The following is a 20,838-nucleotide window of genomic DNA, read 5'->3' on the forward strand; positions in this document are numbered from 1 at the left end:
ATATATATATATATATATATATACACACACACATGACAGCAAAATTGAGTATGGCACTCGAATTGGAAATTTTCACAATAGAATTTTTTTTAAAACATGTTTTGTGACATTTTTTTTCCATCACTTAACTAACTAACACCCTGTGTTAATCAAACAGTCGTACCCCCAAAACCTGTTCCAGCAGCTGCACAGAGGACGACTCTCTCAAGGGGTGAGGGCCGTGGAGGCGGGCCGAAGAGAGGCACTCCAGAGAGGTGCTTTTGTATGGGTTAGGATAAGGGTTACGGCCAGCGCGGGAACCCTGGCGGAGGGACACTTCCGAGGGGGGGTCTCGGAGGCGGACCACCTTCTCCACGGCGATGCTGTGAGTCTTGTAGAAGTCCACCAGCCGGTTGAGGGAGCTGAAGGACTCATCCCAGATGCAGTACTGACCGCCCCCCTCCAGCACTCGGAAATGCTCCACCCTGTCGCCATAGCTGCCGGAGAAAAATGTGTGGGAGACAAAGTAAGGCCTGAAAGCATGTTTTCTTCTAGTCGGTCCTTCCTCTCACTGGACTTTGGATCAACAATTGGCAAGTAACAGCATTAGATAGGACCAAGGTGGGGCACTACGTTCCTGCATTTATTATGGCTGAGAAATTTAAAATATAGGGTTTAGTGGGTTCTTTCAATCAGATACCATAAGGAGACTCAGAATCCTAATAGGATTCATTTGCATTTTTGGACCCAGTACATTTAGTTAAAAAGGTATGTTCGTGCAAATAAAAATAAAATAAAATACTGTCATTTAATTTTGTTTATGTGTTGCCTTTAACTCTGTAATTTAATTGAAAAATGTTTATGACGAAAAAAAAATCAAATCAATATGTAAAATATTTAAGATTAACCTACATTTTGACTGCAAAATGGTCTGTCATTCATGATAGTTTGCATAGTACATTTTTTTAATGACTATTCACTGGTCGACATGACCTACAAAGTATTAACTAATGTGAATCTGATATTTGTGCTGGAGTATTATCGCCATCTGTTGACCATTCTGAGTTTTGCGCAGTGCGGTGGCATGACAGTGTCGAAATATAAATAAAGCAGGCACGTGTCCTTTCCCAGAGCAGGCAGATGTTAAGCCTTGCAACATTCATACGTGCACATCTTGTACTTTTACATGTGTGTCTCTGTCACATGTGTTAATTGCATAACATACCTGCCTTTAATTGATGTAACGCTCTTATGTAATGGCCTTGATTATTGAGAATATTTCCTGATTAAATGGGCCCGTCGTCACTTTTGGTGACCCAAATTGCAGCTTCGCATGCACTGGCTGGCCATGAGCTTGTGATATTTTTAGTTAAAATGGGTTCTTGCCGAACAAATTTAGATATGCGCTGAGCCTGACATATGCACGCTCACAGACATGTGGATGCTGCAAGTAGCTAATGTGCTCAGTGGGATGGAAATCAAACATCAAAAGGCACATTCACAAGTGCCTCTGTGTTTTATGCAACCCTTGCATGTTTATATCCGCAATTTGAAATATAGCTGCCGTAATATGGTCATAACATGGTAATAACACATTGAGGGAAATTTCTACCTATCTCTTGAATCGGGAGTTACTCGACTTAATCAACCTCTTAATATCACCATTATCATGTCGGAATTATAGAAATCGCCAATACTCTCCAAAAATGAATGCACGGACCAACCAATTCGGAAACTAAAAAAAATGATGGCATCATGGAAGGATGAATTGGAAACCTAATTGGTTCAAGATACAGTCCCACTCCAATCCATGACTAATCGATGACACACCCACCCCCTAAAGGAAAGGACTACTTTGGTCTAAAAGAAGCTCCTCAACTCACTTGCAATTGTTTCTTTGGCACCAAAGATGTCACCACATGCCACAGGGTGTTTCAGGAAATAACAGAAAAGTTTGTCAGTAAATTGGCAAAACTGTCGATGGCGAACCAGCAGAGAAATCCTGAGGGGCATGACCAACTACGACCAGTAATAATATAGTAATAACATGTGATGGTCGACTGAGGCACCACAGTGTTCTCTTTGCTCACCTAACGGAGACGGAAAACTCTCCGGGGGCTGACTCACTCTCCCTCACAAGGAACGTGCCGCTATCCCGCCAGTGCAGACGCCGCTCCGCCTCCAGTCTCGACACCGGGCCCGCGAACCACCTGCACATACAAGTGCGCCACCCCGCAAGGCAGGCAAGAGGAAGGGAGATGCACTCATATACTTGTCCAATATGATTTAATAGAACCCAATATACAGCTGTTCTGTTTCGAATATTTTGCTCCTACTGAAATCTGGAAACTAAATTATTAAGAACACCCGTCTCTACAATGCATTGAGTGATTTTTGATATGTGTGATTTACTATGAATACTACTACTGATAAATAGAATGAGAATGAGAATATGGAAAAAAAATACAAATGATAATCATGGAAATGAAAAAAGATTCATAGTAACAATACGACTAAAGGTAGTAATTTTATACAAAAATAACATTGGGGGAAATCAAAATACAGTTACAGTACTGCTAATACTGTAATACAATTAAACAACGACGATAACAGAAATAGATTGATATTGCCGGTAATAAAATTAATAATTGAGAAAAAAACCAAGAACAATCACTCATAAAAGAGGAAAAGAGTAACAACAATACCACGGCTACTACCACCGATAACTGCGACAATGTTATTATTATTAAAAATAATAACGAAAAATTGCAAAATATTGCTACTAATGATAAAAAATTAAAATACAACTACCAATAATACTCAAACAAATGTAGATAATAAAAGTTGCAATAACAATATCGATAAATAACCCGGGAAAATACAAACACGACTCCGACTACCGCACAGAAGAATTAAAAAAAAAAACAATTGAGCACAATTTATACATTAAAACTACTGCCAATAAAAATGATAGCATTGAGGAAAAATATAAATACTACAACTATTATTACTACTAATATTTTTTTTTTAAATACACAGATTAAATATAAAGTCATTTGTCAAGACATGAGCCATTTGCGTTATTTGTGTTTGTTTTGTGTTATGTTTCTTTGGCTTGAAAAGTTGCGATTTCAGAAGTTCACCGAAAAAGTGTTTTGGGAGGATAACTTTGACTTAAGGCTACCAAACGTGGTTCCAGGGAATCACAGAAGTGACTTGTAAAATGATTCTTACGGATGAGGCAGAAGAGAAATGTAGTTCTGCGGCACGTAGCCCCTTTTCCCTTCCATCTCTGCTGTGTACCAACAAGAATCCTCCTCCATTTCTGTCACCTGTACGTACACGACACAAGCATTATTATGGCTCAACGCCACGCACTTGGGGACACGTCAGCATTTACCTTGACGATGTCCCCTTTCTGGAAGCTGAGCTCGTCCGCTTCGGATGCGGCGAAGGAGAAAAGTGCCACAGCCTCCATGCTTTGGAATCCAGGAGAGGAGAGACGAGCCACCAGCAGCACGCTTCACTTCATCAATGAGGAGAGATGACAGCGGTGAGAGACCAGCGCGTGGATTGGGTTAGGCTACAGAGAAGAGAAGAAGTTGCGTTATGTGTGTGTGCTGCCACCCATTAGTTAATGAGGAGAGGTTCTCCACCCGTGTGTCCCTCTGTTTCTCCATGTGACTGAGTTTGTGTGCGTGAACACGTGAACGCAGCGACTGCCTCCTGTGGCTCCGGCTCATGTCCGCGCACATCACGCACTGGGGAGGGCAGTGGGGCTTAAAATAAAATACATCATCAAATTGAAGTTAAAAAAAAAAAAAAAGTAATAACACAGTATAATATCAGCTAGATATCAAATAATTACGGAGGAAGATGGGTTATTTTAATATACCGTATTTTCTGCACTATAAGGTGCACCTAAAAAGCCGACAGTGCGCCTTATGATCAGATGCGCTTTACATGTGGATCAATATTGATTTCTTGGACGTAGTCTTTTAAATGTTCTGTAAAGCGCTTTGTTACAGCTGCAGCAGTTGTGAAGGCTCGATATAAATAAAGCTGTATTGTATGGTATTCCCTTTAGCGTAGCTCCATCTAGTGGATGTATAACACAGCCACTATTGTAGCTTCTATTCTCTGCGCCTTATAATGTGCTCCGCCCTATACTGTATACGAAAAACGTTTTAAAATAGGCCATTCATTGAAGGTGTGCCTTATAGTCCAAAGCGCCTGATAGTGCGAAAAATACGGTAATTTGATAAATAACAGTAAAGACAGAGATATGGAATTTCACCTTCTTTTTGTGCCGCTTTGGTGTGCAAATGTCTCCTATGCTGAAACAAATATTTTCAAAAGTTATTTTTGATTTTAAATTTTGGGCATTTCATGATAAAGGCAGAGCAGGTGGTGGTGGCCCACTGAAATACACTTCTTGCACAACGGTTAAAGACATAAAGAGCTTCATAAAACTCCTCTGGGGTGATGAATTTACATGCAGTTGCTACAAATTCATAAATGATTCTAATTACTTATTAAACAATTTGGAGTGTTTATTTAACCTACCGTGCATGTTTTTGGAATGTAGGAGGAAACCCGAGCACCCAGAGAAAACCCACGCAGGCATGGGAAGACATCCAAACTCCACACTGGAATTTTTTACATCCCACATTTTTTTTTAGATCAGCTGTACTCAGCCTAGACTGAGGGTGCTGTCCTGACTCATGTTCACCCCCCCTCCCCCCTCCCCATGCCGAGTACAGCTTTTACGAAGACAACCAGGCATTCTGCAACAAGGTTATCACGAAGCTCCAACCGCAATGTCCCACGTCGCTAAAGGTCATCAACATATTAAAAAGAGCTCACAGGATGACAACTGGCATTAAAAACAAACTACAAATCAGTAATCAAGATTCTAAATTAATTGGTAAAATAGTTCATTATTATGATAGCACATTTATTCATGTGATACGATTAGAAATGAATTGAAGAGTAACCCACGTGTCTATAAATAACAGACGACACAAATCCCCTCCTCGGCATTTCATTATTTATCATTATGTAACACTGATGTCATCATGAATTTATTTACGCCAGAAAAGGGCTTATTATAATGTGACCTGCTTGCACTTGAATGACACAAAAGACAAAAAAAAAATGATGAATATTGAACGGTAGCAAAAATAGTTTCGACTTCTGCTGAACATTTAATGTGATACTTTAAAAAAAAAAAAAAAGAGTCCTTGTTGCTTGGCTTTATATGACTTGCAATGAGCAAGAATGTACAAAAATGACACCCTGGTGTGATATTTACCATTCAGCTTCTTGTCAGAGAAGAGCGTGTTGTGCAAAAAAAAGCCGTGACACACTGAACAGTGAATTCAAACGTTTCGAAAAGCTCAAATGAAGTTCACGGGTCAATGTTATACAACATTTTAGGTTCATCCTAAAATGTCACCCCTGAGGCCATTATCCCAAACTTTTTGGTGAGTACTGTAAAAGTAAGTCAGTAACAGTCCACGATGACTTCCTGACCACCGTCCTTGCCGGCGTCCCCTAGAGTAACTCCTGCGCTCAGGATGTCCTGCAGCAGAGACTGGAAGGAGTTGTGAACGTAATCGCTGCTTTGGCTCAGAAGGACCCGCCGCTCGTCTAAGGCCAGTGACGTCAACACTTCGCACACGCTCACGCGCTGGCCTTTGTCTCCTTCGTTCTTGAGCATCTTCCTGATTTCCTTCCCCCAACCCCATTCAGGCAGTTCGCAGGACACGGACATCACGTCGGCGGTCCCGTAGATCGTTTCTCTGATTCTTATGAGGAGTTCACAAGCCTTTAGCGCAACGGGGCGGTCGCAGTCCACCAGGCCGCTCAGCAACACCGAGAAGACGCCTTGATCCACTAAAGAACTCAACGCCGAGTCTAAAGCGGCATCCCCGGCCCGCGCCTGTCCATTAGCGTGCGTTGAAAATGTCGCATAAGGGTGATTCTCTGCACCGGTGCATCTCCCGTGATCCGAAAAGGCGGCGTCCAGCAGGAGCTCAGCCAACTCTAACGTGTTCACCTTCACCTCCCAGTCCAAATCCAGGCTGCCGCGCGAGAGGACGACGCGCACCGACTCCAAGAGAAGCGAGGGGGGCGACGAAGGAGGGGAGGAACAAGAGGAGAGCCAGGTCATGAAGTAGCGGACAACGGCCCGCCTGGCGAAACCTTCCGTGTCCTCACAAAGAATCTTTAACAGGCGACCCACTGTGTCAGTCTGGAAATAGACAACATTGACAACTCCAGACATTTTTTTTCCCAGACTAATGTTGCTAGTTTACAAAAACTAATGAATTAAAAAAATATTTTCGTCAATGAAATACAATAAAAATTCTTTTTAAAAATGAAAACTGACTGAAACTACATTTTGTGTTTTTAAAACTAAAAAAAAAAAAAATCAAAAACTAACAAACATCCTCTAAAGACTAAATGAAAATAATAATTAAAAAAAACACAAGTCAACATAAAATGAAAATAATGAAAAATCCAAAACTATTATAACCCTGTTTCAGACACATTCGGCACACAAAGCATCAGAAACAGGTCTCGCCAATGCAAGCTTTAATTTTCAAAGAAATGCTTCACAAGAAATGCTTTGTAATTCGTGAAACATGTCAAATTCGCCTACCTGTTCCTGAGACAACTCAGTTCCCTGCAGCCCGTCGGGCACGAAACTCCGGAAACCCCGCGCCAGTGCCGAGACGGCGCTGGCTCTCACGTAGCTCTCCGAATCCTGCAGCGCCTCCCGGAGAAGCGGTGCGGTAAGGCGCTCGCTCAACAAAGCAGAGTCAGCCGATTTCCGGGTCGGGACACAGTGCAGCTGTCCCAAAAACTCGATGGTGGAGTCTCTCACCTCCCAACGTGGATCGCATGCACGCTTCTCCACTCCCATGAAGAGATCTAAATTCAAAGTTAAAATTTTTTAGAATCCGTTCATTGCCGTGGACATTTACATTCGTCAAGTGCAATCCAACCATTTACTGCCACCACTGTGGTTTTCGCTGTTTTTTTAGGAGAAATTTCACAGAACGGAAAACAGTAGAATCAAAAGTTTTTTGGAGAAAATAGGATATCTTTCCTGTAAACACACAAGGGATGCTGAACACTACCTTCTCTGAGCTGCTGTGAAATGAATGAGAGGTCCGTCCAAACACTTGTCCACTGCACAAATGCCTTGTAGGACTTTTGCAGTACCTAAAAACACACAAACTATACTTCGTTAAATTTTTTTTCAACACTACGGGGACACTTTTATCTTCCAAAGTGACTACCGCGTTCTATAAAATATAAATAGTACTTACAGTGGGGTCTGAATCGGGGTTACTCATATAATGTACCAAGATTTCAGACACCTCGTTCATTGTGCTGTCAGCCCCTGAAACGCAAACATCAAGATATGTTTCATTCCGTACATCTGTTACATTTGTAACTTGCTTAAGGAGAAGGATTTATTTTTTGCTTGGTTAGATTACCTGGGCTGCTGCTGAGGGAAGCCAAAGCCTCCAAAGCGGATTTCTGAACTTTGCCACAGTTGACGATGCACCGGTAAACCTCATTTTTGCAGCCATCGAGTGAGGACGACGAGGAGGAGGTGGAAGCGTCACCACTGCAGATTCTTAGCAAAGTAACAACTGAGAGGACAATCATAGCCGGGAGACACGGGAGGATGCCTGGGGGCTAAAGGAAAGGAGGATTTCTAAACCACATATATCCAGTCTAATTTCTATCCACATTTATATGAACAATTGAGAGTCTTCATTGAAGATAAAATGCAAATAGCAGTACGGCTCAGCATTTATACATTTTTATAACATCTTTGGTTTTATTTTTATTTCACAATTGCAAGTCAAGCCGGAACACAGGCTCCTGTGAGCTGTGCATAGCTGATGGGCTATCTAGCTATCTCAACATGCGGTTAATCGGGCACACAGCCATAAATTTGAATCAATATCAGCCAAAATACAATGACATTAATCATCACAGTACACAGTTACAGTATGTCTCACCATAAGTGCCACCTGGGGGGTATTTCTCAGACAGACACAGATCATGGAGATGAACGTGCTTTTATTCTTCAGCTGTGCCGTCATGATTGCAGTGTCTGCTGAAGGGGCTGAAAAGATTTTTGAATACAACGAAGGGTTACACCTGTCGCTTTGTTTCGATGTACATTTCATACCTGTTCCTAGCAAGGGATGCCCAGTGACAAAGTGGAGGGGCAGCAGGAGGATTCTCACGGCCTGTCTTATGTTGGCTGCGTCACTTGATGCACATGAGTGACTTTGGTGGAGAAACGCCGCCGCAGCTTGGACGAGGTCGGCGGGTTTGTTGACGTTCAACATAGAGGACAAAAGACGGCTGGTGACGTCGTCACTGTCAGGGCTGAGGACAAACATGGCAAATTCAGATCGTTCAGATAGAAGTTATATTGCGTATCTTAGATAACTAGCTAGCTAGATGTAACGCTAGCTAGCTTGATAGATAGATAGCTAGATAGATGGTGAGGCTCATCTTGATCTAATTGTTATTTTTTTCCCACAATATTGCGATTGAATAGTTGATCCTTTTTTTCAAGGCCCTCTTATTATTTTTTCACCAAAATCAAGCAATAAATTAATCTGTACTGCAATAAACAATCTAAATGTTTTGGTTTTACAGATTAGGTTTAGGCTGAAATAAAGGCAACTGAACAATGAATTGATATGCAATGCAGTTTATCTACTTCAATTGCAGTGTTGTTGAAATGAAGCAAGGTTTGTTTTTTTTTCCAAAATTGCAACCTTTGTAATATAAACATTTCATTCTATTACATTGCGATGTCGATTTGAATTGATTAATTGTCCAGTCTACCTGTACCCAGCCATAATGACATCCATTAGAGCCGGTGTCATCTGACTGTATGCCGCTTCTGCCAGCTCCTCCAGAGAGGCAGCAAGCGCCATGAGCAGCTGGTCCCGCAGAGGACGCCGGGCCTGGTCCAGGATCAGCGCCAGTAGCTTGAGAACCTGCAGACTACCAGCTGCCAGTGTGCCTTCTTTGGGTACCAGTGACTCCTTTATATGGTCAGTCGTTTGCAAGACAACACGGCTGTGTTCTGTATTGGTTTTGATATTTGCATGCTCTTTGTTTTCTGGCTGAATTGCGAGGAGGATGTGGGCCAGTAGCTGGTTAGCGGCAGAAGCAACAAACATGCTTGGATCTGATTGGAGCTGAAGGAGTGGCGTGATGAAACCTAGGCAGAATTAAGATCATTGAATCATGAAAACACAGTCCTGCTTTGTGACCTGATTGACAATTTTATTGAGTTCAGATTATTCTTATTTTTTTGTTGCTTTAACTCGCAAACAAAAATGTAAAAAGAGAGGACAGACCTGACTGCACAAAGAAAGCAAGCGCCTTCGGGTGCAGAAGCATTCTCTTTAAGCCATGAATCCAGCCAATTCTGATACAAGGGTCATCCCATAGCTCAGTGTCCTTCCAGCGCTGCACACTAAAGATTATATCCAGAACTGAGCGCTCCTGTATGGAAAAGCAGACAGATATTTAAAAAAGCCTGCGGGGTACACCCTGAAAATTGGTTGCCAGCCATTCGCAGGGCACACAGATGATCGCCATTCGCGATCACAATCACACTTAGGGACAATTTAGTGTTCCGTTTACCTGCCATGCATGTTTTTGGAATGTGGGAGTAAAACAGAGTACCCGGAGAAAACCCATGTAGGCACGGGGAGAACATGCAAACTCCACACAGGGAGGCCGGAGCCGGAATCGAACCCTGCACCTCTGGACTGTGAGGTCAACGCGCTACCCATTCGACCACTGGACCACCCATCAAAATAATTGTGATTGTTATTTATTTACATAATTGCCCAGCCCTAGTTTCACTTTTTCAATTGAACAACTGAAATAAGTATGTTTTCCACAAGATTCACATTTATTATCAACATGCACCTGTATGTGCCAGAAGGCTGTTGACTCCCTACCTGCAAGGCCCTGTAGCCATCCTCGGTGGCTGCCAACAGGCCGCTGAGCTTGAGGGCAAAGGAGCGGATGCTGGGATCAGAAGTGGAGTTGGAGGCTATGGTAGAGATGAAGTCAAGAAGGCATGGACAACTATCTGGAAGTGATACACCTAAAGAGAAACAAGAAAAAATGGAACTTCTCAAGTACAAGTATTAAAAACTCTTAAATAAGGCAAAAAGATTTAGTTGGCTATTTAGATTCACAACGAAAAAGTAATTTTTGCAGAATACGTCCCCTTTAATATAAACCATGGTTGGCTTATTGAAACATTTGTATGCGTTTATTGTATTTGTAACCTCTGAGGAGTGCACCAAACGCCTTGGCCAAGGGCAGTGGGCGGTCATTTGATCTCGCGTTTCGAGGCAAAAGGAATCACCAACCTGCCTCGGAGAATTCGGTGAGCCGGTCCAGTAGTTTCTCCAGGCTGGTGTCATCGGGCAGAGGTTTGGCGGAATCCGCCAAGAGTGCGCACACGGTGGCCAGCAGCGTCGCACTCTCCCTATCCATGCTTGTGTGCGAGTGTTATACGACAGAGAGCGGACTCACGTCGTAAAATAAACTATTAATAATTCACAACGCACTGATAATAAAAGGAAATGTGCTGACTTTCCCATAATCTCGCGGGAAATCGCTTGATTGCAACCGGTAAACGTCTTCCTTTTTCCTCCTCGCAACCGATTTCAGGAATGAACAACAAAATGGATGCTCAGCGATGACGGTCACAATGGAAAACCGCTCATCCATTTGATATACAACTTTGTCACATTTCAGCTACATTTCCGGGTTTGCAAACTGCTTCCTGTGCCACATTGCCGTCAGGTCGTCCATTTTCCTCGAGACCGCACATGGTGGCGCGCCGGTAGAAGACTGTCAGCTTCCCGTCTTTCTTTCCAGTCAGTTTGCGGTCACGAGAAAGCCCGTCCCGTCAAACGTGTTAAATGCAAGAAACGGTGGACATGGCGGACGACCCCGAGTACGAGGAGGAGGAGCCCTCCTTTAGCGACCCGGAGGACTTCGAAGATGACGTCGACGACGAGGGTGAGCGCAAACAGGAAAATCGCCGGCTTTACGGCCTGCTAGCTTCATTAGCTGCATTCTAAGCCGGAGTACACGGCGTGTTATAACAATGACCTTGTCACAGTTAAAAACAAACAAAAAAAAGAAAGTACTTCACCTTGACTGCTGTCTAAGTCGAGCAATTTTCTTGATTTCTGAACGTAGAATGAGTGACAAGTCAACGATGTAAAGCAGTCCGACGCACCGTGTTTCACCTCTCAATCGGCTTCGCAGCAAATCACCTGAAATGAAACACTTTACAATGAAAGTATAAATTATTATATGACATGCACAGGTTCAGCTGAAACAGCTGTCTCATAGTGCCATTCTAGTATGAACCTATCAGCTTTTGTTGACGCACGAAATTGCTTACGTGTCTTTCTCAATTTTAGAATATATGCATTCAAGAACATTTTGCATTAAACTATAATTGGTGGTGATGAAAATTTTGACAACGTAGTTGTATAAAGGCAGTGAGTGTGGACCTGGAAAGCGAGGCACGGTCCAACACTAGCGGTGGCTGGATGGCCCGAGGCCACCTTAAGTTAACTGATGCTGGGCACTCATCAGAGCAAAAACATACACATGTGGCAAAGACTCTCTGTAACTTCTGTTCACAACCCAGGCTAACCTCATCTCCTTTCCGACATAAACGCATCTTAAATGCTTAGTTTTATGGATTAGTTCAGGACACCTCCTTGACACTAATTACTTTGTGCTTATTAGGCAGGGCTTTGGCACCAACTTGTGGAATCTAAGAGCGTTACGGAAACAGCATAGAGACGAGATGAAAGTCACAAACATTGTAGGTTAATTTAGGAATGGCAAACTGCAAATGGGCGGGGCTTACGTGTTAATATGCAGATTATAAACATAATGTGATGATGGCTCAATGAGCTTTTGAACATATTCTCACTTGGCTCTCCTTGGTCCCTGCAGAGCTCCTGGGCGACATTCTGAAGGAGAAACCCCAGGAGGCTGACGGCATAGACTCCGTGGTGGTGGTGGACAACGTCCCGCAGGTTGGCCCGGAACGTTTGGAAAAGCTCAAGAACGTCATCCACAAGATCTTCTCTAAATTTGGGAAAATCACCACCGAGTTCTACCCGGAGACCGATGGCATGACCAAAGGGTAGGACGACTTTTTTTTTTTTTTAATTTGAGCTCGATGACCAAAGAAGAGATAATGTAATAGACACATTGTGTATTTCCAGTTACATCTTTTTGGAGTACGCTTCGCCCAACCAGGCTCTGGAGGCGGTGAAAAACGCAGACGGCTACAAACTGGACAAACAGCATACGTTTAGGGTCAACCTCTTCACCGACTTTGACAAGTACGCTGCTAAGTCCAGCAAAAATTGATGTATTTAATGCAAGTAAATCACAGATTTTCTTTTTTATTATTATTATTTTAAAGGTACATGAGCATTAATGATGAGTGGGAAACTCCTGAGAAGCAGCCCTTTAAAGACTTTGTGAGTGTAGATCATTATTACCATTGTTCATTGTGTTTATCCAGTGGGGTCAAACCAAAGGACTTGACCGATCTATCAAAAGCCAAACAAATGTGAATAGCAACCGTTTTTCATTGCTTATTAACTCTTTGTCTGTTCAGGGTAACATGCGTCATTGGATCGAGGACGCTGACTGCCGCGACCAGTACAGTGTGATCTATGAAGCTGGTGAAAGGACCGCCATTTTCGCCAACGACGCTAAGGATCCGGTCGTCTCCGAAGAAAGAGCGGTATGTGTTAATTCAGATTTCAACACAGTGTGTGTGTGTGTGTGTGTGTGTGTGTGTGTGTGTGTGTGTGTGTGTGTGTGTGTGTTTGTGTGTGTGTGTGTGTGTGTGGAGGGGGGGGGATATACAACCGTGTTTTCATGAATCCTTTTTTATTTTTGGATGCAGCGCTGGACCGAGACATACGTTCGCTGGTCCCCCAAAGGCACCTACCTGGCCACCTTCCACCAAAGGGGCATCGCCTTGTGGGGCGGCGAAAAGTTCAAACAGATTCAGAGGTTCAGCCATCAGGGTGTGTCCCTCATCGACTTCTCGCCCTGTGAGAGGTAAACAGTGTTGCTCAGCAGCACTTGCGCAAGGCCTCCACTGTCTGATTTATTTTTGGATATATTCAACATTTTCATGGACTACATGTCTTTCTGATGACGTGCAGGTACGTCGTGACCTTCAGCCCGCTGATGGACACCAAAGAGGACCCCCAGGCCATCATCATCTGGGACATTCTGACAGGCCAGAAGAAGAGAGGCTTTCACTGCGAGAGTGCCGCACACTGGCCCATATTCAAGTGAGCACTCGTCCACCAGATTTGCATGCACTTTCTAATCATCTTTAAATGTTGCTCCCGCGGAGTTTAAATGGCTTGGTTGTTTTCAGATGGAGCCACGATGGAAAGTTCTTTGCTAGGATGACACCAGACACTCTGAGCATCTATGAGACTCCAGTAAGAAGATAGAATAGGAGAGTTTCAGTCATGTAAAACGTGAAATTTGCAATTTAAAAAAAATCTCCCATGTGTTGATTTCAGTCTATGGGCCTGCTCGACAAGAAGAGTCTTAAGATCAGCGGAATCAAGTATGCGTCTATCATCCACAATCGGTGCTTTCATGGCTTTATGTGTCCTCTATGTTCAAATGTGATATGTTTGCATGCACAGGGACTTTTCGTGGTCTCCGGGCGACAACATCATCGCTTTCTGGGTGCCTGAGGACAAGGACATCCCAGCCAGGGTGACTCTGATGCAGCTGCCCTCTCGTCAGGAGATCCGCGTGCGTAACCTCTTCAACGTGGTGGACTGCAAGCTCCACTGGCAGAGGAATGGAGACTATCTGTGCGTGAAAGTAGACAGGACTCCGAAAGGGACACAGGTACATGGAAACAAACAAACATGGGGGTTGTGCATGTTGAAATGTTAATGGTGTCGTTCTTTCATATCCAGGGTGTGGTCACAAACTTTGAAATCTTCCGTATGAGAGAGAAGCAAGTTCCTGTTGATGTGGTGGAGATGAAAGGTTAGCATACATCGACACGTCGTCGACAAGGCAACAGCAGAAAACAACGGCATGCAGTAACATGAGTACTGTTTTACCACAGAGAGCATCATCGCGTTTGCATGGGAGCCCAACGGCAGCAAGTTTGCAGTTTTGCACGGCGAGTCTCCCAGGATCAACGCCTCCTTCTACCACGTCAAAAACAACGGCAAGATCGATATCATAAGTATGTCGGCCACACAGTACAGAGGAAGAGATTGTATTGCGTAACCCACCCCCACACCCCCCAACTGGCACTAAGTGAAACTGTTTTGGCCTCTGCAGAGATGTTTGACAAGCAGCAGGCTAACAGCATCTTCTGGAGTCCGCAAGGACAGTTCTTGGTTCTGGCTGGACTCAGGAGGTCAGTTGTTGAGTTGGTTAGTTTTTGTTAAAAAAAAACAACAAAGCGGGCCACTGATGACAAATTAAATTACTTTTCTTCTGCGCCCCTGAAGCATAATGGGTAAATTGAAATTCAACATTGTCAAAAAAAACAACAACAACAACAAAGCGGGCCACTGATGACAAATTATGCGCCACTGAAGCATAATGGGTAAATTGAAATTCAACATTGTGCTTGGGAAAATGAAACATTTGCTTAATTAATAATGATGTCATAAAAATGTATTGCACAGAACGTAAATTATTATGCCTAATCACGTATAATACAAATTGCCGGTTAATTGTACTTACAAGACACTGTACTTATGAAATGTCCAAAAGATTAAGTGCAACGCTAATGTACTGAAAAGTTGCTTAATAAATGTACTGCATTCATAAAAGGTAAAGCCACTCTAAGTAACATGGAACGTTTCAATATTACATTCAATCGCTCTGCATGGACCACCAGAGGGCGCCCAAGTACCACTATTATCAATACTAGACTTTGAGAACCTATCCTCTACAGTTGTTTCCATCTCTTTATATCAGTAACCTTCACATGTGTAAGAATTTGTTTCTCCTTTTTCCCCCCCTGTAGTATGAATGGCGCGCTTGCCTTTGTGGATACGTCCGACTGCACTTTGATGAACATAGCAGAGCACTACATGGCCTCCGATGTGGAGTGGGACCCCACTGGACGCTATGTGGTCACCTCAGTCTCCTGGTGGAGCCACAAGGTACCGTGACACCTTCTGCAAAACAAGCCCTGTTCCTGATCTTCACATGCTGTCTTTTTTTTTTTCCGTTCCTGTAGGTGGACAACGCTTATTGGCTGTGGACATTCCAGGGTCGCCTTCTTCAGAAGAACAACAAGGACCGCTTCTGCCAACTGCTTTGGAGACCCCGACCCCCGAGCCTGCTCGGTGCAGACCAGATCAAGGTAGGATTTTTGACCAAGTGTTTTTTTTTTTCTATATTTTATGTGACCTTAACTGTACAGTGGCGTCCTCGGTTTATTATGGACTTTTTTTCTGGCAGCGAACAAACCTCGGAAGATGCTGTAATTTATTGCTAACCGACATGGTGCAAAAGTTGTTGAAACACTGAAAAAATATGATGTGTATATACGTATGTGTATGAAAGATATTTAAAAGTTTGAGACTTGACCTGCCGCTCTTAATCTGAAGCCTCATGTTTTTCTGCTCTATTTAATGATTTGAATATGATCTCCATTGTTGTGTTTCTTGAAGTCGATCAAGAAGGATCTGAAGAAATACTCCAAGATCTTTGAGCAGAAGGATCGTCTGAGCCAGTCCAAGGCTTCCAAGGTTCCATTTTGTTTTCGCTCTGTTTCTTTGGACACGCCAAGCCGACTCTCTTTTGTCTCTACTATTACAGTTCAATGTACGTTTATGATTTGTATGTATGTGTGAGTAGGAACTGGTGGACAAGCGCAGGGCCATGATGGACGAGTACCGTCACTACAGGGATCAGGCCCTGCAGCTCTATCAGGAGCAGAAAGAGGCCCGCATGGAGCTCCGAGGAGGTGCGGCCATTACTCTGTTAAATCATTTTTCATCTCCTGATTCTTGCCTTCTACAGCTCCGATCCGGTGTGCCGACCTGTGTATTTTCACTCTTCTAGGAGTGGACACTGATGAGCCGGACAGCAACGTGGATGACTGGGAGGAGGAGACCATTGAATTTTTTATCAACGAAGAAATCATTCCCATCGGAGATCTGTAGTCCGCTACGCAGGTAACGTATTAGTAGTGTGTGATGTGGGTAAACAAAGTCTGAGATGATTAATCCATGGATGTTGATTAATCTTTGGTGTCTAATATTTGGAAATTATTTTTGAATATTTTTGCAATCTTTTGTTTTTCAATCCAAGCATTGACTACTTTTTCGGAATATGCGCCTTTATTGATTGTGGTTCCTGTTCGCTGCAAGCAAATCATACTGAGGATTTAAATTGAAATATGGCAACATGTACACTCATCCTACTGTGTGTCCTCTCCGGCACAGTCCATCCATTTTTGTGTGGAAGAGGCAAAGCAGCATCATTGACTGGAGAAGGACGACGACCACACAGTGAATTTTGGGGTTCAACGTCACAAGCCTCACCATTCACACCTCTAGTGACATCATCAGAGCTGGCCTGGCTGATCAAGGGCCACATTGAGGGACTCATCATCCGCCTCCCTTTTCTTGCCCTTGTGGAACTTGATATTTACTAATAGCACCTCCTGTTTTCCAATCGGAGCCGAGAGTGGTTCCGGAATTGGCCTCTGTCATCATGCTGGCGTGTTGTTGGTGTGCGGAGCAGAGTGCCATAGCAGCGGGGTGCGGAGGTGTTAAACATGTAGCCTTGTTAGTGAATGTGCTGGTGTGGCACTATAGTGGCTTGTATCCTCCTCCTTTCAGACTCGCCTTTCACACAGGCAGGGCGTGCGCAGCGGGAATAACTTTAAATAAACAGTTGGACGAACTTGTTTTGTGTGAAGTCTTTTTATTACATCTGCCAATATAACCAGAATGACAAAATCACAAATACTGAAAGGTGGACCCTCAAAATAGTAGGGTATAGATGTTCCTTCATTTCATTTCTCATTCATTCATCCAACACTTAATGTTGTGAATTTGAGGCTGTTTTTTTAATTTTTTATTTATTTATTTTTTTGGTAAAGTATTTAAAAATAAAATAAATACGGGCTTTGTGTTTGTGAGCCCTGGGGCACTACTGGGAATGCTGCCTCATGTGCTTGTAGTTTCCGCCTGGTTTGGTCCCGTTCTTTTTATTGGTGAGACAATTCAAGCTAGCCATTTAGTCAAAAACGAATGGTTTGTTAACAGAATGTATGCTGTGCTAATATTTAGTAGTACAGTGTCACTTTGTCTTTAAAGGAAATGTCATCCCCAACGGTTTTACATATTCATTGATTTTTATTTCAATATTTTGTCTCACCACTCCCATATACGTATTTGTTGAAAAAAATGCATATTATTTGTTAATGCACGCGTTTACATATACCGTATATATACAGTATATAGTGCTAAAAAGATAAAGGGAACACTTCACAACAGCACAATGTAACTCCAAGTGTTCCTTTTTATTTTTTTGAGCAGTTTATATATCCCCAATTCATTTCATTAGATATCACTTACATGCGGATTTTCGCTTACAAGGGGGTGGTTTCTACAAGGCAATTTAGCATTAAATTTCATACATAATCAATATTGAATGTTTTAATGGACTTAGAAAATATCCCCCCTTCAGTCATATAAAAAAGTTCTTGGAAACGCACAGTTTTTTTTTGTTATCACTTTTATATCCATTTTGGTGAGTTAAATGAATTCAGTTTTTGTATTTTAACTGATCATATCACAGTTAGAACATATATCTCTGCAGTATCTATTTCCAATATACTGTACATGCAGAGCAAATCTCGCGAGATGTGTTCCACATTTTATAACGCTCACGCCGCCTCAAGTCTGCAATCCGAACCAGCCAACCAAGCATACCGCTCAGTCCTCCCCACAAAGCTTCCCCGCCTGGCCACTTTCCCCACCGGCTGGAAGGACGGCTACACGCCGCTGTCAGTCGACCCGACCGACCGGCCACCATGGAGCTCATCTGCCGGGTAAGTCCAAAAATCCCAATGACGGTTTGGGATCTATTGAATTCATATATGTCAAACTCAATGAAGTTTAATAGCCGTCGTGATGCTCTCGGCGTGAAGGGAATCCAGGGAACAGAAGCGGGCTTTCTTCGTTCTCTCACTGGATGAAAGGATTCGCGGGGGGAGTTGGGTTTTTTTTTCCTCGGCCGCTGCTGCTGGATGTGATGGAAGAAGAGCGCCAAAGTGTTTTTACGCATGAAAGGACACATTGTGGTACATTTAGTAGGCTCACAATAAGATGACAAAACAAGGGAAAGTAGTCCTTCCGGGGTCTAAATGACTATTATGATAAATCACTCAGTGAACCCAACGATGTTGTGTTCCGTGACGATTATCTCAAGATATGCAATGTGACACTTAGTGGATGTTCTTCAAATAGAAGCATGAAGTGAAGTGGAGTGTTTGGAAATGGAAAGAAACCACAAGCAAGGGGAACAAAAACAACAATTTCTCTCCTTTCCAGTGGCTGGCTTGCGTGCATGAGTTCTCTGCCTCCTTGCTTATTTTACCAGCAAAACCAGGCGTTCCATTTGCAGATGTTTTTTCTTGCTTACACATACAATTAAAAAAAACATCTCCTACACTAGCTGCCTCAGAAACTTTTTACACCAAGTCCAGCCCCCCCAAAAAACGTTATTGTTAGCCTCTGTAACATAATGCACAGTTTTAACACGAACACTACATTTAAATATAGGAAAATAAAAATCTATACTTCTCAACAAACAATTTGAAAAGCCTACATGCAAATGCATTGTAATTAAAAGTGAAATATGATTGTACTGTAGGTAATTAACAAAAGATAAATATTTGGAACATTAAAAAAAATAATGTGTGTGTGTGTGTGTGTGTGTGTGTGTGTGTGTGTGTGTGTGTGTGTGTGTAAATGTATTCTGTAAAATGTATACTGTATAAAAAAATCTTACAAAAGGATCTGGTGGAAGGAATATCTATTTAAAAATGATGAAAACTTGCCTAATGTGTTCCCCAGGCCTTGAACTTGACACTTGTGTGAATCTAGAGTCTTAACTCGTGATTCTCACCCACTTTGCCGTGGGACAACATGGCCCGAGAAATTATCCACGTACCAACCACTACAAAATGCTTCCATCATTCTGATCTTCTAGTGACTCTGACACCTAAAAAAAACAAGTGAGCAGGTTCAAGAGTATGACCTGTTTGGGCTCCAGTACCCTGGAGTATGGAAATTGGAACAGCTCCCTGTGTAGAAATCTTTAAATCTGGATTGTAGACTTATTTTTGCACTCTCGCATTTGGTTAAATGTCTCTCGTCAAGCTCTGCCTCTCTGTCGACATTATAGATTTTGGCCTGTTTTACTGACGCTTCTCCTCCGTTTTTGTTCGGTGGTGTGCCGTGAGATTCTTCTAATGTAAAATATGTTCCTTGGCTCAATGAAGGTTGGGAAACACTGGTCTAGACTGACTCTAGTGAAGGTGATCCACCCCCTCGCCTCCGCTTGTTCACATCTCCGTGACATCCGAGGGCCCACAGTAGGGCCAGTATACTTCCCACAGGCTCTTGGGACACTTCCACCCGCCCTACTAAAAAAAAAAAAAAAATTCAAACACTGTGCATTGCGTTCTCATCATGCTTTGTTTTGATACACTGCACACTAGACAATTAGGCAAAGACATTTTGTTCTCGGCTCTGCAGAGGACACTTGTCTGGCAAAATAGTAGGTACCACATGTACAGGGCAAAAATGACTATCAAGCATTAACTCTCACATTCACAAACTTAAGATGAGATTCCCGATGTGCTAGCAAGCCAATCACAACGATCCAAATATCAAAATGAAATCACACACTTGAAGAGGAAGATTACAGTGGCAGATGTTAGAAACGGGTTGTGAAGAAGGCACAGTGAGAATTTTGTGGATTACTTGAGACCAGATGGTGTCCTCTTTTCACATCCTGGTACGCATGATGGCATTTTGACATGATTACTCTTGTGAAAAAGGGTGATGGATTCTGTTTTTCATTACAGTAAACACTACTCCCTTGTGTGTTCCAGGTTTGCAGTCCTGCTTTGTCTCAGATTTTATAAATTTTTTTGTACTTTTAATAACCTTATTTTAGTCAAACTAATTTATTTTGGTTTCGATTTCACTGTTGCCTACTAGATGGCAACACACGTATTCAGTTTGTGACAACAAAAACAAAACGAGAATTATTTCAGAAAAGACAAATTTTTGTTGAGGATTTTGCGGATTACATCAGACCAGATAGACTGGTTTGAAAATTATCGAATGTCATTCGCTGTAATCCTGCTTTTTACGCCTACAGAAAGCAAGAACTGTTGGTTCATTTTTTCGTTTTTGGGCATGATTATGTGTGCATGAATGTTGTAGGATGATCAATTTGTTCATTTAGAATAAGATTTATTGACAGTGGACCCACACGTGTTATCCAATGCATTTCAATGGCTGTCAATTATTGACGGATTTTTTGTGTGTGTGTGTGTGTGTGTGTGTGTGTGTGTGTGTGTGTGTGTGTGTGTGTAAATATATACTGTATAAAAAAATCTTGCAAAAGGATCTGGTGGAAGGAATATCTATTTAAAAATGATGAAAACTTGCCTAATGTGTGCATATATGTATATATATATAT

At 42.6% G+C, this 20,838-nt stretch overlaps 4 protein-coding genes across 6 annotated transcripts in view; 2 read left to right on the forward strand and 2 right to left on the reverse strand.

Annotated features, from left to right (window-relative positions):
* LOC109510987 (GRB2-related adapter protein-like) overlaps positions 1 to 3,892 on the reverse strand; it is a 4,895-nt gene extending 1,003 nt beyond the window's left edge. The window contains exons 1-4 of the mRNA XM_019861708.1: positions 3,380 to 3,892; positions 3,214 to 3,311; positions 2,070 to 2,189; positions 164 to 476 (exon numbers count right to left, since the gene is read on the reverse strand). Of these exons, the coding sequence (XP_019717267.1) occupies positions 164 to 476; positions 2,070 to 2,189; positions 3,214 to 3,311; positions 3,380 to 3,457 (609 nt within the window). The 5' untranslated portion in view covers positions 3,458 to 3,892. The remainder of the gene's footprint in view (positions 1 to 163; positions 477 to 2,069; positions 2,190 to 3,213; positions 3,312 to 3,379) is intronic.
* A 1,320-nt stretch (positions 3,893 to 5,212) lies between these two features.
* brat1 (BRCA1-associated ATM activator 1) lies at positions 5,213 to 10,749 on the reverse strand. Of its 2 annotated transcripts, XM_019862478.1 has the most exons (11): positions 10,422 to 10,749; positions 10,002 to 10,150; positions 9,390 to 9,537; positions 8,869 to 9,250; positions 8,198 to 8,400; positions 8,025 to 8,131; positions 7,491 to 7,695; positions 7,320 to 7,393; positions 7,128 to 7,212; positions 6,647 to 6,918; positions 5,213 to 6,235 (listed from the first exon to the last, which is right to left on the reverse strand). In XM_019862478.1, the coding sequence occupies exons 1-11, from the start codon at positions 10,546 to 10,548 to the stop codon at positions 5,486 to 5,488; spliced, it is 2,502 nt and encodes an 833-aa protein (XP_019718037.1). In that variant the 5' UTR covers positions 10,549 to 10,749; the 3' UTR covers positions 5,213 to 5,485. The 2 variants fall into 2 exon arrangements, with proteins under 2 accessions (XP_019718037.1, XP_019718036.1); XM_019862477.1 differs by having other exon boundaries at positions 8,025 to 8,400.
* A 112-nt stretch (positions 10,750 to 10,861) lies between these two features.
* eif3ba (eukaryotic translation initiation factor 3, subunit Ba) lies at positions 10,862 to 17,019 on the forward strand. The gene is made up of 19 exons (XM_019862479.1): positions 10,862 to 11,079; positions 12,037 to 12,229; positions 12,312 to 12,431; positions 12,515 to 12,572; positions 12,713 to 12,841; positions 13,007 to 13,164; positions 13,272 to 13,403; positions 13,493 to 13,559; positions 13,644 to 13,690; positions 13,773 to 13,983; positions 14,055 to 14,127; positions 14,210 to 14,332; positions 14,431 to 14,509; positions 15,128 to 15,266; positions 15,344 to 15,469; positions 15,780 to 15,857; positions 15,967 to 16,075; positions 16,174 to 16,286; positions 16,557 to 17,019. The coding sequence occupies exons 1-18, from the start codon at positions 10,980 to 10,982 to the stop codon at positions 16,272 to 16,274; spliced, it is 2,043 nt and encodes a 680-aa protein (XP_019718038.1). The 5' UTR covers positions 10,862 to 10,979; the 3' UTR covers positions 16,275 to 16,286; positions 16,557 to 17,019.
* Positions 17,020 to 18,024: 1,005 nt separating this feature from the next.
* Positions 18,025 to 20,838, forward strand: part of LOC109511385 (carbohydrate sulfotransferase 12-like) — a 20,045-nt gene continuing 17,231 nt past the window's right edge. For both annotated transcript variants that reach the window (XR_002167314.1, XM_019862458.1), the window contains exon 1: positions 18,025 to 18,172. The gene's annotated coding sequence lies outside the window, so the exon portion shown is untranslated. The remainder of the gene's footprint in view (positions 18,173 to 20,838) is intronic.

Source organism: Hippocampus comes, unplaced genomic scaffold (genome assembly GCF_001891065.2).
Source record: "Hippocampus comes isolate QL1 unplaced genomic scaffold, H_comes_QL1_v1.1 scaffold7, whole genome shotgun sequence".
NCBI lineage: Eukaryota > Metazoa > Chordata > Actinopteri > Syngnathiformes > Syngnathidae > Hippocampus > Hippocampus comes.

Excerpts from the sequence above, each read along its gene's own strand:
- brat1 (XM_019862477.1), bottom strand. The coding sequence starts at position 10,548 with ATGGATAGGGAGAGTGCGACGCTGCTGGCCACCGTGTGCGCACTCTTG. Across the intron at positions 9,251-9,389 it reads TGCTTTCTTTGTGCAGTCAG|GTTTCATCACGCCACTCCTT; the intron begins GTCTGTCCTCTC and ends AATTCTGCCTAG. Across the intron at positions 6,236-6,646 it reads CTGAGTTGTCTCAGGAACAG|ACTGACACAGTGGGTCGCCT; the intron begins GTAGGCGAATTT and ends GTCTATTTCCAG.
- eif3ba (XM_019862479.1), top strand. The coding sequence starts at position 10,980 with ATGCAAGAAACGGTGGACATGGCGGACGACCCCGAGTACGAGGAGGAG. Across the intron at positions 12,842-13,006 it reads TCGTCTCCGAAGAAAGAGCG|CGCTGGACCGAGACATACGT; the intron begins GTATGTGTTAAT and ends TTTTGGATGCAG. Across the intron at positions 13,404-13,492 it reads GCACACTGGCCCATATTCAA|ATGGAGCCACGATGGAAAGT; the intron begins GTGAGCACTCGT and ends GGTTGTTTTCAG.